At 33.0% G+C, this 15,304-nt stretch overlaps 1 protein-coding gene across 3 annotated transcripts in view; it reads right to left on the reverse strand.

The window, feature by feature from the left end:
• SLC7A11 (solute carrier family 7 member 11) overlaps nucleotides 1-12,412 on the reverse strand; it is a 79,773-nt gene extending 67,361 nt beyond the window's left edge. The window contains exons 1-3 of one of the 3 annotated variants that reach the window (XM_039344382.1): nucleotides 11,808-12,412; nucleotides 6,932-7,058; nucleotides 3,894-4,009 (exon numbers count right to left, since the gene is read on the reverse strand). In XM_039344382.1, the coding sequence (XP_039200316.1) occupies nucleotides 3,894-4,009; nucleotides 6,932-7,058; nucleotides 11,808-12,078 (514 nt within the window). In that variant the 5' untranslated portion in view covers nucleotides 12,079-12,412. The remainder of the gene's footprint in view (nucleotides 1-3,893; nucleotides 4,010-6,931; nucleotides 7,059-11,807) is intronic. The other 2 variants (XM_039344383.1, XM_039344384.1) reach the window with 2 other exon arrangements.
• Between the last annotated feature and the right edge of the window lie 2,892 nt (nucleotides 12,413-15,304).

The raw sequence follows: 15,304 nt of genomic DNA on the forward strand, positions 1-15,304 counted from the left end.
AACAGCCTTGGATAATTATTTTGGAAAGGTTGCATAGAAAGTGGCAACTTTGTAAGAACTCTAGAAGAAACAGATTGGGTCTTTGGAAGAAGGATTCAAGATGGTCTATACAAGTTGAGGTAGTCCTCAACCTATGACCACAATTGAGCCCCAAATTTATGTTGTTAAGTGAGACATTTGTTAAATGAGTTTTGCCCCATTTTACAACCACTAAGCCCTGATGGCGCAGTGGTTAGAATACAGTACTGCAGGCTACTTCACCTATAATATATGGAATGCATCAGTGATCTTTTCTCCATTTATTCCTGTTTAACATTGTCATGAAGCTGCTGAAGGAGGTCATTGCTGGCAACAGGGTTATTATCATTAATGATAATGATACCCAATTATGCATCTTGCCTTTTGGAGCAAATACGTAATGATGAAGAATAAATTTCAAATGAATCCCTCCAAGGAAGAATGGTTTTAGATTTGTGGTTGGAATGATTCCAGAGAATAATAATAATAATAACAACAACAACAACAACAACAATAAAGTTGGAAGGGACATTGGAGGTCATCTAGTCCAACCTCTGCTCAGGTAGGAACCCTATCCCATTTCAATCTCTTCTTAAAAACTTCCAATGTAGGAGCATTCATAGCTTCTGGAGGCAGGTTGTTCCACTGATTAATTGTTCTAACTGTCAGAAGATTTCTCCTTAGTTCTAGGTTGCTTCTCTCTTTGGTTAGTTTCCATCCGTTGCTTCTTGTCCTACCTTCAGGTACTTTGGCAAATAGCTTGACTCCCTCTTCTTTGTGGCAGCCCCTGAGATATTGGAACACTGCTATCATGTCACCCCTCATCTTTCTCTTCATTAGACTAGATATAACCAATTCCAGCAACCGTTCCTTATATGTTTTAGCCTCCAGTGCCCTGATCATCTTTGTTGCTCTTCTTTGTACTCTTTTCATCTTTCATTCTGAACAGTGTTCCACTTCCCTACTCTAAATTGGAAATTTCATAATTTGGAAATTTCCATGACTCACAAAGTCCTGCTTGAAGAAGAGAGGCAGCAGAGGATGTTAAGCAGTTGCATCCTCTGCATATATATTAATTTTAATGCATATACATTTTAATGTATATATATTAATTTTAATATACAATATAGATAAAATATAGTGGGTTGAGAGAGCACTATGTTTACTGACTCAAATTCCTGAACAAAAGGTGGAATACACATCTAATAAATAAACTGAGTTTGGATACATCATTTTCAGCAGTTTATACATTTTTGCTTGCACAAAATACAAATGGACAAATATCAGCATTCATAGTCTTCTGCAAACAGTTTTTATCTTCAGTTTCTATATTCAAGTCCAGTAGGAACCATGAAAGGCATGGAACTTTTCTTAATCCTACTAGTGTTTCACTGGCTAGCATATAAAGAAAATTAAGTATTAAATTAAATAAATAAAACACATTTGTTGTTTTCTTGCTGCATCATATTCATAATTCTCATAGTACTCAGCCCTCTAAGAGTAAAAAAATCAGACAGAGACCAATGGACGCTCATATGGATCCTATATAAATTATATCCCAAATAAACTAATCTGAGATATACAACATATCTTGCATATTTTTCTTTCTTAGAATTGTTATAATCAGAACATTTAGATGGTATATGGCCAGAGATTTTGTTGTTATTGTTATTCAATAAGTTGTAAAATTTACAAAACAGATACAGACACGTTAATATATTATGGCATCTTCCTACACATGTTTGCCTTGCAGCAGTTCTAGAGTGCTTAATTAATCTCAACTGTGCTCACAAACCACATGATGTATGCCTAGGGTTGCATACCCCATTATTAAAGCTTCATGACTACATCTCTTTCTGCAAGTGAAAAGGCCACCTTTTCCCTAATAACATTTTGCAGGACCCTTATAAAAGAGAGTGCTAAATGCTTTATTAATTAATAGAGGCAGTAATGCTTTCCCCAAAACAACCTAAATGTTTCACAATAGCAAAGGCTCTTAGTTGCATTTCTCTTCTCCATTGAGATCATTTAATGACAGTCAAACCACTATTTCTTCTTGTCTTAATCAGAGCAAGTCTCCAAATAACTCTCATTGTATTGTTCTTAGAACAAAGAAGTGGAAGTTGCAATAGAACAGAGACCAGTAGCTTTTATGTCTATTTCCTAAGTGAATTGAGATGAAAACTTTACTTGCATCTGCTCTAGAGCCTTTATAGTATATCTGGTCTATAAAACAAACCTCTACAGGACCACAAAGAATTAGTATCTTTTATATTCATTTGCTATCATCCAGTAGTTAACCATATTTTGGGGAAGCTGTAATTCAAGGATAATAAAATGCAAGCTGAACTAATTTTCATGGCTAATTAGAATCATCTTGCATGATGTCATAATTTTTGATACATTAATTTTTTAATACCAGCCACAAATATTTTTGCATTTTAATAGCAAAAATTCCATTGGCAACATCTATTGTTTCATTATTGGCATATTATGCCAATTATACAGGACCTGGAAACATTAATATTTCTCTTTTCAATCATTAACATTTAATGGTCTACCAAAATGATGCACGTTATCTGTCTTCTAAGGTGGAAATACAGCCTCTGAAGGAATACATTCCATTGCCTGGAGCAAAGCAAGAAAAGTCTGTCTCCCAAATGCCCAATATATGAGCCTCTAAAGGAGACATACCTCAGTATCCAGAATGGCAGAGATGGTCTATCTAATAACCAAGTCCTAAAACACTACAAGATTAAAAATTACATTCCAGTGCTTAACACCTAAAATTTAACTTTCATATTTTGCAACTTTGCAACTTTCAACATCTTAAAATTTTGAGAAGTCTATTTTGGGTTCCAGCTTTTTCCTTATATTATAACTTCAATTTGTTATGTTTTGCCTTCTTTAATTTGTAATATGTTATCTAATTATATATCTCACTGAAATACTTAATCCAATGGGTAGTGGTGTCTTACATCTGCAAATTGCATTTAAAGTTCTGCAAAAAGAAAATGACTTTCCCATTTTTCCTTAACCCAGAGTCTAGCCTTCTTTCCCTTTAAACCCACATAAAGTTACTCATATATTGCTTAACTTTAGAAATGTTCTTCCAAATAATTTCCAATGATTTATTCTGATATTATTAATATTCTTTTTATTGAAAACTACATGTAGATATAAAACTGATAGAAGCTATAATGAGTAACAGTAAAAAGAAAAGGTACAGGTAAAAAGAAAAGAGAACTTTTTCCTTTGTCCTAGCAAGTATAAACAATTTTAATGTTGTATTATATCTTTAAATACAACTATCTCTTCATCCCATATCTCACTTCATCCTCTATAAGCAATTTTTAAAAATTTTCTCCATCAGCAAAAATCCCTTAAGGGTTATCCAAAATAACAACATTTCTACTATAAACTTGATCTAATAATCCTACTTGAATTCCTTCCTTTTATAGTTATGTCTTATCTTCTATTTTTAAAACAAACCCCCATTCAATATAATCTATAAAAATCCAATAGAAGTTACAGATATCATTATATTCTATTAGTTTATACTTTAATTTGCCTCTTATAAAATACAATCATAGTAAGTTTCACAATATGAAACATTAAGTCTATTAACTAGTGCTGAATAAAGCTTTACTTCAGATATTTGATTCCAAAGTGATTTGATTGAATTAACTCTATGAATCAAGTTGGAAAATCAGAACAAATAATTATACTGAAAACTTTTCAATCAAATGATTTGAATGTTTCTGAGCAGGTACAGAAACACTTTTTTCAAATTAATTTGGCTACCCCAAATCAAAACAATTTTTCAACCTGATTCAACCTGCCTAATCCCTTTTCTATCAAAATTCAGTACTTACTGATTCCTACAGCTGTAATGAGTTTAACAGCAAGCTCAGGGATTTCACACTGTATAAAAAATGGTTCCAATATGTAGCGTCCAAATGCCAGAGAGATTACTGCTGTGGCAGCAGGGCTGGAAGATAAAGAAAGAGATTATTTTTCTAAGGAATGCCGATACCACTAATTTTGTTTCTATATTAAATATATGTATCAAATAAATTATATGGATATCAAATTTCCAGTATGCATTTAGATCCATAATAGATCCTAAATGATAACTTGATAGCTCAACCAATACCACAAGTAAAATTGCAGCCTTAAAAATAGAAGAATTAAATCTTGTACAGTACTTCTTTTTAGTTTTTTTTTTTTAAGTGAAATATCAAAACAGTAAGTCTGGTTAGACCAATTAAAAGTTAACTCGCACTGATCTGATCTGGTATCATTGAGAATTATTACTACTGTTAGTAGTTAGTATATAATGTTTTTGATTTTACAATCTCTGGATCTTACTACTCATTAGCAGATATTTCAGTTGGATCTTTAGAAAGTTGAGACTTTTTATTAAATTTTAGCCTTAATGTACATGAACAGTACTAATTAATTTACAACAGAAGTTAGAAATATGTTTCATGTGTACTGTGCTTTTGGCAGGGGATAAAATTCTCTTGTGACAGTTATTGGTTTGAACAACCATTTTTCTTCAATCATAGTAACTGTAATAATTTAAAAATGATTTTCCATTATTTAAGTCCCAGATTTGGGTCAGCAAGTGCTAATATATGCAGTACATGTCATTCATGGTGACTGATCAAATTCTTTGTTGCTTTCTGAATATGTATATTCTGGGTATATGTAGCAATAAGATAAATAGAAAAGAGTGAGACCTGAAAAAGGAAGTAAGAAAGCATTTTTGTTTCATAGAAATGAAATCCTTTCAGACTATGAACCTGTCACATGTACACTAAGTAAATGAATCAAAAGACTGAACTTTCTATTCCTAAACTGATTAGCAATTTAGCACCATTTGTATGCTCATTTCAAAAAAAAAAAGAACATAGTAAACATTGAGAATTTTACTATGGTATTAAAAAGTCTTTACGGCTAATTTTTTTTAATATGTTCAGAAAGGATCCAGACAAACATCTCTTCTTCAGGTAACATGTCAAGTCATCTTCTGCTTATGCCTCAAAAACATAACAATTCCTTTTCCTATTCCATAAACAAAGCCATCTTCAATGTCAGATGAAACTTTATTACTTCCGCAATGGTAGTAAATTAGTGTCTCCACCACATCTAAGACAGCAGGAATGACAAATTGCGTGCCAATACACAAAAGAAAAACCTACTATAGGTAATTCCTAAAGAACAAGAAGTTGTTGTTGTTGTTTTTACATATCTGCAGCTCAAAATGATCTGTTCATTCTGCACAATATAATTCTTCTGAATGATAAGATCCAATGCTGGTGCATGATTTGACCAGCTACAAGATCCTATCACTTGGTGTATGGTAGCCCTCGACTTACTATCATAATTAGATGCGGAAATTCTGTTGTTAAGCAAGGCAGTTGTTGAGTGAGTCTTGCTTGATTTTTTTTGCCATGGTTGTTAAGTGAATCACTGCCATTGTGAAGTGAATCATATGATTGTTAAGTGAATTCAGTTTTCCCCATTGACTTTGCTTGCAAATGGTGGACACTTCACACGAGAATGCTGAAACCTTCCTAAATGCCAGTTACCAGGCACTCGAATTTTGATCATGTGACAGTGTGAGAACCAGTCATAAGTCCCTTTTTTCACTATAATTTTGACTGGTTCTAGGTTGAGGACTACCTGCATTTAATCTCCAGAAGTCTATAGCTTACCTTTCCAATTTATTTTTATCAGAAAAATCAGAACATTAATGTAAAATATATAAAAATAAAAAACTCTGTAGAGGCCATATGCTAAATAAATAAATAACCACAAATTACATATGTAGCTTAACTTGAGTCATATCCAAATGTACAGCACTTGAAATTAATCCAATCCAAAATGTCTAAGACAATCTTTAATATTTCTAATTGTGTTACCAATGTTATTTTGTGAGTCTAAGTAAGTCTTCCGAAGGTAAAGGTAACATTCTGGATTGCTACCATTAAACTTGGGGCCCATTGTATTGCCAACTTCATATCAGTTTTTTTGGAGCCTCCTTTTGAAAACTAAGTTCTAAGCATATGGAATTGTTCTTGGAATACTGTTGACTTTTGGTTTGGAGAATAGCACAGCCAATAATTAAGCAACAAATTAAGAACATGAACTGATCATTCATTGGATATGTTACTGGTTCCAAATCATTTGGTTGTGAATAGAACTGACTGTTCTTGGAAGTCAGCATATTATTTAATACACCAGTGCCAAAATATTGATAGGCTTTTACTTTAGCTCTGCTTTGTCTTCATAAGTTCTGTTTGGGATATAATGTAAATGAAAGTCCATACTGCATGTGCTGTTTTAGAATGGCAGACTGAATCTTTACAATACTATTCTATTATTGTATATTTTATAATTGCAAATATTTTATTACCCCACTCACAATGTCATCAATATATAATCCTTTTTCTTTTTGCATGTTACAGGAAAAACTACATCATTTATATCTATATCATTTATATCTATATCTACATATTACCAAATTTTGTATAATAGCTTATAAGCCCACATAGGAGAAATATATTGCTGTCTCTTGATACAAAGCAGCTTTTCTAATTTCTTTTAAGTATACTAAGTTTGTGAGTTTAGGGTGGGAGTTTATTTTATGTGAATATTTATCACATGTGTGTGTATACATTCTGATAACTGATCATAATAAATTAAATTTTCTATAACTTATATCTGTTTATAAAAGTACATCAGATACTCAGATATATAAAATCTTGGAAAGAAAGCAAACAAAGGAAAACTTAAGAAAGAAAAACCAATAGACTGTGTCAATTATTATCATATTTATAATTGTTCTTTGATTTTCAAAGCACACAAGGAGTAAAATGACAGCAAAAAAGGTATGTTTACTTACCGTATGATGAGTAGTTCTACCCAGACTCTTACAAAGGCAGGTAGTGGGCCGAAGGCTTCAAGAATATATGTGTAATGACCACCAGATTTCTTAATACTTGTGCCTAGTTCTGCATAGCAGAGAGCACCTATAACAAAGCAAACTTAACTGTTTTGGCAAGATTTATCAAAAATTTTCATAATCAGAAGACAATTATCATTTGTTATCAATAAGCAGATTTATATCTCACTGGTATCTGGAATACTCATGTACTAAAATATCATTTATTTACATTTCTTTCTCCCCCAGAAAATTATCAATCATTAACCCAAGTTCAGTTCAGGTGAGCCTACAGGAAAATATTTTTTAAAAAAGTAAACTAAACTTCTGCCAATGCGAAAAATCATAGTGTCACAAATGAAAGTCTGGAAAATAAGGACTAAAATAGACTCTTATCATATCGGGAGCCAATTTATGGATATGATTGTAGCAGATTGTTCCATAGTGATACAAATGCAAGTCAGCATGAAGTTGAGCTATTGTTTTGCTCAGGGCTTTTTTTCTCATAGAATGCCCAGATAGGAGTTCCGGCACCTTTTTAGGATGGAACCTAAAAGGCGGGTTGTATGACATGTGTGAGTTCTGGCACTTTTTTTTTTTTAGAAAAAAAGCACTGATTTTGCTTTTCTACAACAGAAGAACAGACATGAGATATACAATAGTACATGGGGTTGCAACTGAACTTCCTTTCCAAAAATTTCAGAGTTGGAAAGCCTTAAGATAGATTTATGATTTTTAAAATTATTATGGTTGGCTTCAGAGTAACCCAGATATTTAGACTGGATTTCACATCATTGTCCACCTATCAAGTCCTTCCCAAGGACTGGGATAGGGAGACTTTTTTTTAATAATACTAAAGATATTGTCATGGAATGTAAGCTGTTCCAAGCACAGCTGTCTTTTGCAATTGACTGATGATTATTTGGTCAATGCTGATGGCATTCAAATAGAATGCAGATATCTTGGAATTTCACTCAAAGGACCTATTACTATTGGTACTATCTTTGATTTTTTTTTTTTTTTTGCCATTTTCATTCTATTTCTATTTTATGATTTTCCCTCTCCTCTAAGTCACAGGTTACCAACCTTTGTCAGTTGGTCATCACATGACACCAGGACAGTGCAACTGCCATAAATGCATGCCAGTTGCCAAGTGGCCAAATTTTGATCATGTGATCATAGAGATGCTACAACAGTGGTAAATTTGAAAACTAGTCATAGGTCATTTTTTCAGTGGTTTTGTAACTTTGAATGGTCACTAAACAAAAGATTATAAGTCAAGGACTACCTGTATAACAGTGGAGTTCTTTTTCCATAAGTCATGAACTTCAGTCTGCAAATCTCAGTATTTCACAATTTTGTATTACTTTTCTTCAAACCTAGCATCACCTGTATAGCAATATCAATTAACCAGACTTTTCTTTTTTCAATATGTATATCAATCATTGCAAATAACAAATTATTGTTATATATTCACAATGTGAAGTCATAGCTACTAGTTCCTTAGCTGTGCCGCCCTTCATACACATCAAGTTCTTCCCAAGAACCTAGGATGTCATAATATATTTGCATAGAATATGTGCCAATCCATGCCATATATTATGTAATTTTTGCAACTGACAAATGTCAATTTTCTCAATGCAAAGATATATACTTTTCGATACCACCATAAAATGTTGTGAGTTTTCCAGCAGAATTGTAGTCAAACATTTACATGCCCATTTGATGTATTAGAAACCTATCTCTAGACTGTATAAAATTAGTCCTGTCTATTGATCCTTAGTGTAAAAACATCATTGCTACCTGAGGCAAAGAGTCACATTGTTCATACAACCAGTTATGCATGTCCTAAACTATTAAACTCTGCACATTTCAAACTCTACTTTAAAATTATCTTAACAATTTAATTGTTCTTCATTACTTTTAATAGAGAATACAAAATATATCCATTGAAGGAACAATGTAAAAACACTTTTCTGATAAATATTTGTCATTTTACATTGGAAGGTTATTAATAACCAACAACCATTCTAAAAACTTTGCAGTATTCGCTGGCTATTTATATGGACATATTTTAGTGTTTTAGCCTTCTCCCTCTTGTATTTTTCTATTCAAACATCATTCCATCATAGTTCATTTTGGGACAGTAATTTTCTCTCTCAGAAGTTTTGTTATGGAAATAGAGGGGAGGATCCTGCATCTGCCTCAGCTTGTGCTCAACGACAAAGGTAAGAAATGAATGAGTAAAATCTAAATTACATGGGGTTTTTTACATTTAATCAACTCACTACATCTCTTGGCCTCTTCTCTAAACCATTCTCAATAGAAATTACAAGATAAACCTAGAGAAATATATCAATAATTTGAAATAAACATTAGCCTGATTCCTAAGAAAATGTTCAATTCTCTAAAATAAGCATTTTCAGAAGTATCTTTGTATTACCTTTCAACAGGCCTGATTGGATTAATGGATTAATTTGGTTTAATTTAAAATTTCAATTCTTAAAATTCCAAGGAACAAAAATGGAAAGTGGAATAGTTTGGAGGCAGTGTTAATTATATTGAATAGTAACAGGAAGGACTTACTGCTATACTCATTCTCAGTGAATTTATCAGAAAACATTTGTGCGTTACAAATTTCAGAAGAATAAAAATTATTTCTGTTCCTTTAGTTATTCCATAATAAAAATAAGCAGCATAAGTGAAATAATATCATTGTAAGAAGTTCAGAATATAGATTTATTTATTTATGAGACTTATATACCGCTTTAAGTGCAAGCACTCTCTAAGCGGTGTACACCAGTAAGCAATGTATATATATATTTACAATGCCCCCGACAATCTGGGTCCTCATTTTACCTACCCCGGAAGGATGGAAGGCTGAGTCAACCTTGAGCCGGTGAGATTTGAACCGCTGACCTGCTGAACACAGTTAGCTAAAGTGGCCTGCAGTACTGCACTCTAACTGCTGCGCCACCTTGGCTCAGATGTACTTTATGGATAATCCTTGCATTGTCTGTGTTGGTTAACCAATATGGGCACTGCAAAAATAATGGACTGTACTATTTATAATAGTATAGAGCTGGAAGGGACCTTGGAGGTCTTCTAGTCCAGCCTCCCGCTTAATCAGGAGAACCTATACCATTTCAGACAAGTGACTATCTAGCTTCTTTAAAAATCTCCAGTGATGGAGTGCCAATGATTTCTGGAGCAAGTTGTTCCACTGGTTAATTGTCCTCACTGTCAGGAAGTTTTTCCTCAATTCTAGGATGCTTCTGTCTTTGATCAGTTTCCAATCATTGTTTCTCATCCTTCCGTCTGGTGCTTTGGTGAATAAAGTGACCCCCTCTTCTTTGTAGCAGCCCCTCAAATACTGAAATACTGCTATTATATCTCCCCTATTTCTTCTTTTCTTTAGCCAAACGTATGTTTTAATCTCCAAGCCTTTGATCAACTTATCATCTTGATCATTTGTATTGTTCCTTCCTGAACCAGTCACACTACCTGAGTATTATAAAATAAGACACCTGGAATTTATAAGAACTGCAGGGGGAATAACATCATCCTCATCTTAGCTGTTTTCCATATTTTCAATTCCTAGAATGTTTGATAAATGTATCTAAGAATTCTGGAAATCTGAAATCCATATATCCAGGAAGCACTATATTGAAGGAAGCAACCATAAATTATTCTTGGTGTGTCAATTCTACATCCTACTTCTGATTCAGTTTGTTTATGTAAAACAAGTTGTTTATCAAGGTGGATTAACCTCTGCTCTTTAACATGCAGAATATATTGACAGAGAACAACATTCATTCCACTTCTTGAGTGGATATTTGATACTCAGTCTAGTTTATCCACTGTTTCTAATGCTAGAAAAAAGTACTACGGACTATAATAATTATTCTAGTCATATGGATTATGCCCCTTCTTAGCTGATTAAGGCAACCAATGAATTCATTGTTTGGACAGTTTAAGAACAAGAAATAAGTCTAATATCAATGATACATTTTACTCCCAATATAATTATTAACATTTAGAGAAACTCAAAATCTTTAAGCAATGTCTTTTTGTACATTGCAAAACTGTCAGGCAGATTATTAATGCTGCTCCTCAAAATTGTATTCAGATATAGAAATGCTGAAAAGAAATTTATATTGCTCAATAATGAAAATGCATAGAATTGCTACTAAAGTTTAAATTTAAAATATCTAGAACTTTAAGTCACAGCAGCTGCCAACTGCTGTGACTTAAATTGCTGTAATGCTTCTGAACATTTACTAGGTTTTTTACTTTTGCCAAATAATCTTCACTAACAATTAGAAGTAACTCCAGTTCAGCATCTACAATTCCATCTACAATTAAACAAGACTTTTGTCTCATTTTTTAAAAAAAAAGTAATTTAAGTCTGTATTACTATATATTGGAAACCAGCAAATACATCAGTTAAAATTTACTCCATTAATAATTATCTTCATACAACATTGAGCTAGGTATATTTTATTTCTTGCAGGTTTTTAAGACTGAGAAGATCCTCTCCCAGTTGGAACACTGCAAGCCTGCTGCAACTTGTTTTTAGAGTGTGTACAGAAACATCACAAATAACAGATTTTTATGATTGAGGAAACTCCTTTCTTTGTCTATTTCGGGGAGCCTCATCTATTTAAAAAAACAAAAACTGAAATTCATTCAGTACAGAAGACACATTAACCAAACTTTTGATCTTCAGGCTTTGTGTATGTCTGTGTGGGTAGATAGATGGACAGAGAGACAGATAGACAGCATCACCAGTATAGCTAACCACGCCAAGGATCAATTAAAAACTTTCAAAACTTACCAAAGAGTGAAAGAATGCCACAGACAGTCCAGACAATCAAGGACATTCCCACAGTGCCAGTGTGTTTCAGAATTCCTTTTGGAGAGATGAAGATTCCTGCTCCAATTATAGTACCAATGATAATGGATACTCCTCTCAGGAAAGTTATTTTCTTCTTCAGCACCACTTTGTCTCTTGGTTCTACCTTGATGTCATATGTTGAAGGCAAGTTAGGTTGTCCTTGAGGGTAGCTTCCATTGGAAAATGATGACACTGGAGATTTCCTAAACATGCTTTAGAGCAGCTCACACAATTAACAAAGATTAAAACAAAAACCTTCTCTCTTCTTTTTTCTTCTCTTCGTCTTTTCCTAGCTAATAGCTATTGCACACACTCCCTTTCTGCCTCTAACCTTTAAAACTGCTTGTGCCAACAGGTACAAAGCTCCTCAGGCGTCTTTTAACTTTTCAGTGATATCAAAATGCTACTGAAAAACACCTGCCTTTTGCCTCAGCTTTGGTGCTGTTCTGTCATTGGAAGCCAGCTCCACTTCAGTATGGTATTGTGTTTAAGCTTCCTTGTCATACCAAGTTAGCTTTCCTGAATGATGATGCAAATTCCACAGGTTTGCATCAGCCATATGAACTAGTTCCAGCATTACTCAGCACTTTTTCTGCTTTTTTTTCAGAGTAGCAGGATGTTGCACAACTAACTCAAACTCTTGCAGAAAATACCCACATATACAAACACACAATCTCCAGGGCCAACCAAATCTTAGTTAAAAGATTGTATTGCTGGCATATTTCCAAATATTTAAATGGACTCCTAATGTGAAACACATCTGTTTCAAAGAACAAAATCCTGAAGCTAACAAGTAGGAAAAAGCAAATCAAATATAAGGTGTAATGTCTTATTACTACTATAACTAGCTTTTCCTACATTATAAAAAAAGATTTTAGGTTTTTATATGGTTTATATAGACTGTGAGAGTTTTCCTTAAACATTTTATACATTTATAGAAAAAAAAATCTACATCCACCTCTTTTCTTCCTTGGGTTGCCTATCAACTCAGACAATCCATACTGTTTGAATGTTGCTGTTTACTTGATTACTCCACAGTGAAAACATTCAACCAGAGCAATAGATTTATTGGAAGCTAAAGCCTTGATTTCCAAAGATACATATTACAGAATGCTCAACAAAGGTCATTGTCATGTTGTTGTCATCTTCTTTTAAATTTAAATTTGCTTTTGTTTCCTGCCTTGTATGTTTTTCATGCACCTCATAAATCCTAAGTACATTGAAAGGTGATAAGATCATGGTGGATCATCCTGAATCTGATATCTATGACTGTAGTAGATATTATAAAAAAAAGTGTTACAAGTTTTTCTACATGATCCGGAATTCTGTATAATTTGTTTGAGTTCTGGTCAAATGAAAAAATCTGTTACCCAATTCAGTATTTTAGAGGTAGCATACTATGGCCTCTAGTTTTCATCAACTAGAGGCCATAGTATAGTGTATAAATTAGTGTATAGTGTATAAATTCCCACCATCAACCATACTGAGAGTTGCAACTCACTGACATCAAAAATGCCATAGATTTCACACCACTTAATTTTGAATAGTGCAGTGCAGTCTTCAACAACAGAATGCAATGTTTGGACTAACACTAAATTCCCAGGTAATGTAAGACGAATTCTGTTGGAAGAGTCTGGAAATTGTTTCCACACATTGGAAAGTACCAAACTGGGCAAGACTGTTAACGCAGTTCAATATGAAGCAATGAAATGAATGCTTTAAATTAGCACTGAAGTTTTCATTGGTGTTATTAGGTATGTTCTTTTACAGCTTCCAAGTTTAGAGATTCCAGTTTCCTTTCCCACCACACAAATTTCCAGTAATCTATCTCTAGCCTAGAATAAACAAACAGATAAACATTATGTAAATGAACCCTTTAACAGATATTGTATTGAAAACAATCATTCCCATAATATATTCATCTAGAGCATAAAAGAGTATGGTGGGTCTCTTTGAGGAGCAAAAGAATTAGAATTTCTTTTGCAATGTAATCCTAAATCAGACACCTGTGGAATGAAATCAGATTTTGCAGATATTCAGTGCTTTGAGGTGGTGCTGCCCATGCTAATCCTGTTTAGGAGCATGCACTGAGTCTTCCTCATAAGTACAGTACTTAACTTGCCTGTCAGGATCAACGTGGCACACTATCTATTAATCATTAAAGAAAAAGCAAATGCTTTTCCTACTGAGTGTTGACAAAAGTTATTTCTTAGTACTTCTCCTTTTATGAAACTATCTTAATACTAGGAAAAAAAATGACAGACTTGAAATGATTATTATGACTATTAATTAAGCAAATTGTTTAATTAGCCTTAGTAATCAGCTGTAAAGAAATGTATCTTTACTTTGATAGACTATACCACTGAGAGAGAAAAAACTGGATGGAAAGAATGAGCATTTTATGCAGAGGGAACTGTGATAAAGTTAGTGGATAAATGTTTTTGCATCAAAAGTTAAACTTACTTTTCTGCAATTTGCCAACCGGATGTGCCTGGATTTGATGCTTATTCTGGGATTATGTGATTATTGTTATTGGCAAAATACTACTTATATAACTGAAGTCAGATTTCATCACCTATCTTCCATAACTGTTCTTACCAGAAGTAGTTCTAGGGTTTCTTTGTAAGAATCTTAATTTAGCTAACCTATGTCAAAATCACTATCTGAAAAACTATCATGACTATGTCCATGCTGTCTTACATATGTATTTCCATGCAAAATAAAATGATTGCCACTATAAAATTTGGCTAGGTACCACTCATTTGAGCAAGGTCAAATAGGAATTGGCAGAACAGTAAATCCAATATAAGGAGTAGGTTCGTTTAAGAAAATTTGTAATAGATTTTTTTTTCCACAAAGGAAATATCAAGAGATATAAATGAAAGCAAAAAAAAAACTGTATTTCATGCATGAGAAAAAGCAATGGAAAGTAAAAGCTTTATCCAAATGCAGTGATATGGGAAAAATGATTTCAAGTTGTTATACCTGTTATGAAGTAACTTTGAAAAAAAAATACAAGCAGTAAACCACAATAGAAAAAGTATAAATCAACTATATTTCAGAATTTTTTCAAATAAGCCCCACTATCCATAGACCCAGTGGATTTCTTTAAAGGATTCAGAATTATATTCACTTTTTGCCTTTTCTTTGTCAGTTTTTTTTTCTTTAAGTGTAAAATTATTTTTACAAATAAAAAAGTAAAGTTTAAGCAGCTCAGAAAAACCACCACAATTTAAATACAGTCAATGAAAATTCAAACAGTTGTATTAAAAACAAAAAGGAAAATAGAGTTTAATGTACCTACTTATAAATGAAGCATAAAAACCCCTTGAGAATAAATGATGCAAATATGATGTTACTTATAAAAATCATTCCAGTAAGGTTCAACTCCTGATGAATGCCAAATATTAAACATTCTTATAGATTCATATTTAAGA

Source organism: Crotalus tigris, unplaced genomic scaffold, assembly GCF_016545835.1.
Source record: "Crotalus tigris isolate CLP2741 ecotype Arizona unplaced genomic scaffold, ASM1654583v1 scf7180000017903.3850313, whole genome shotgun sequence".
In the NCBI taxonomy this organism is placed as follows: Eukaryota; Metazoa; Chordata; class Lepidosauria; order Squamata; family Viperidae; genus Crotalus; species Crotalus tigris.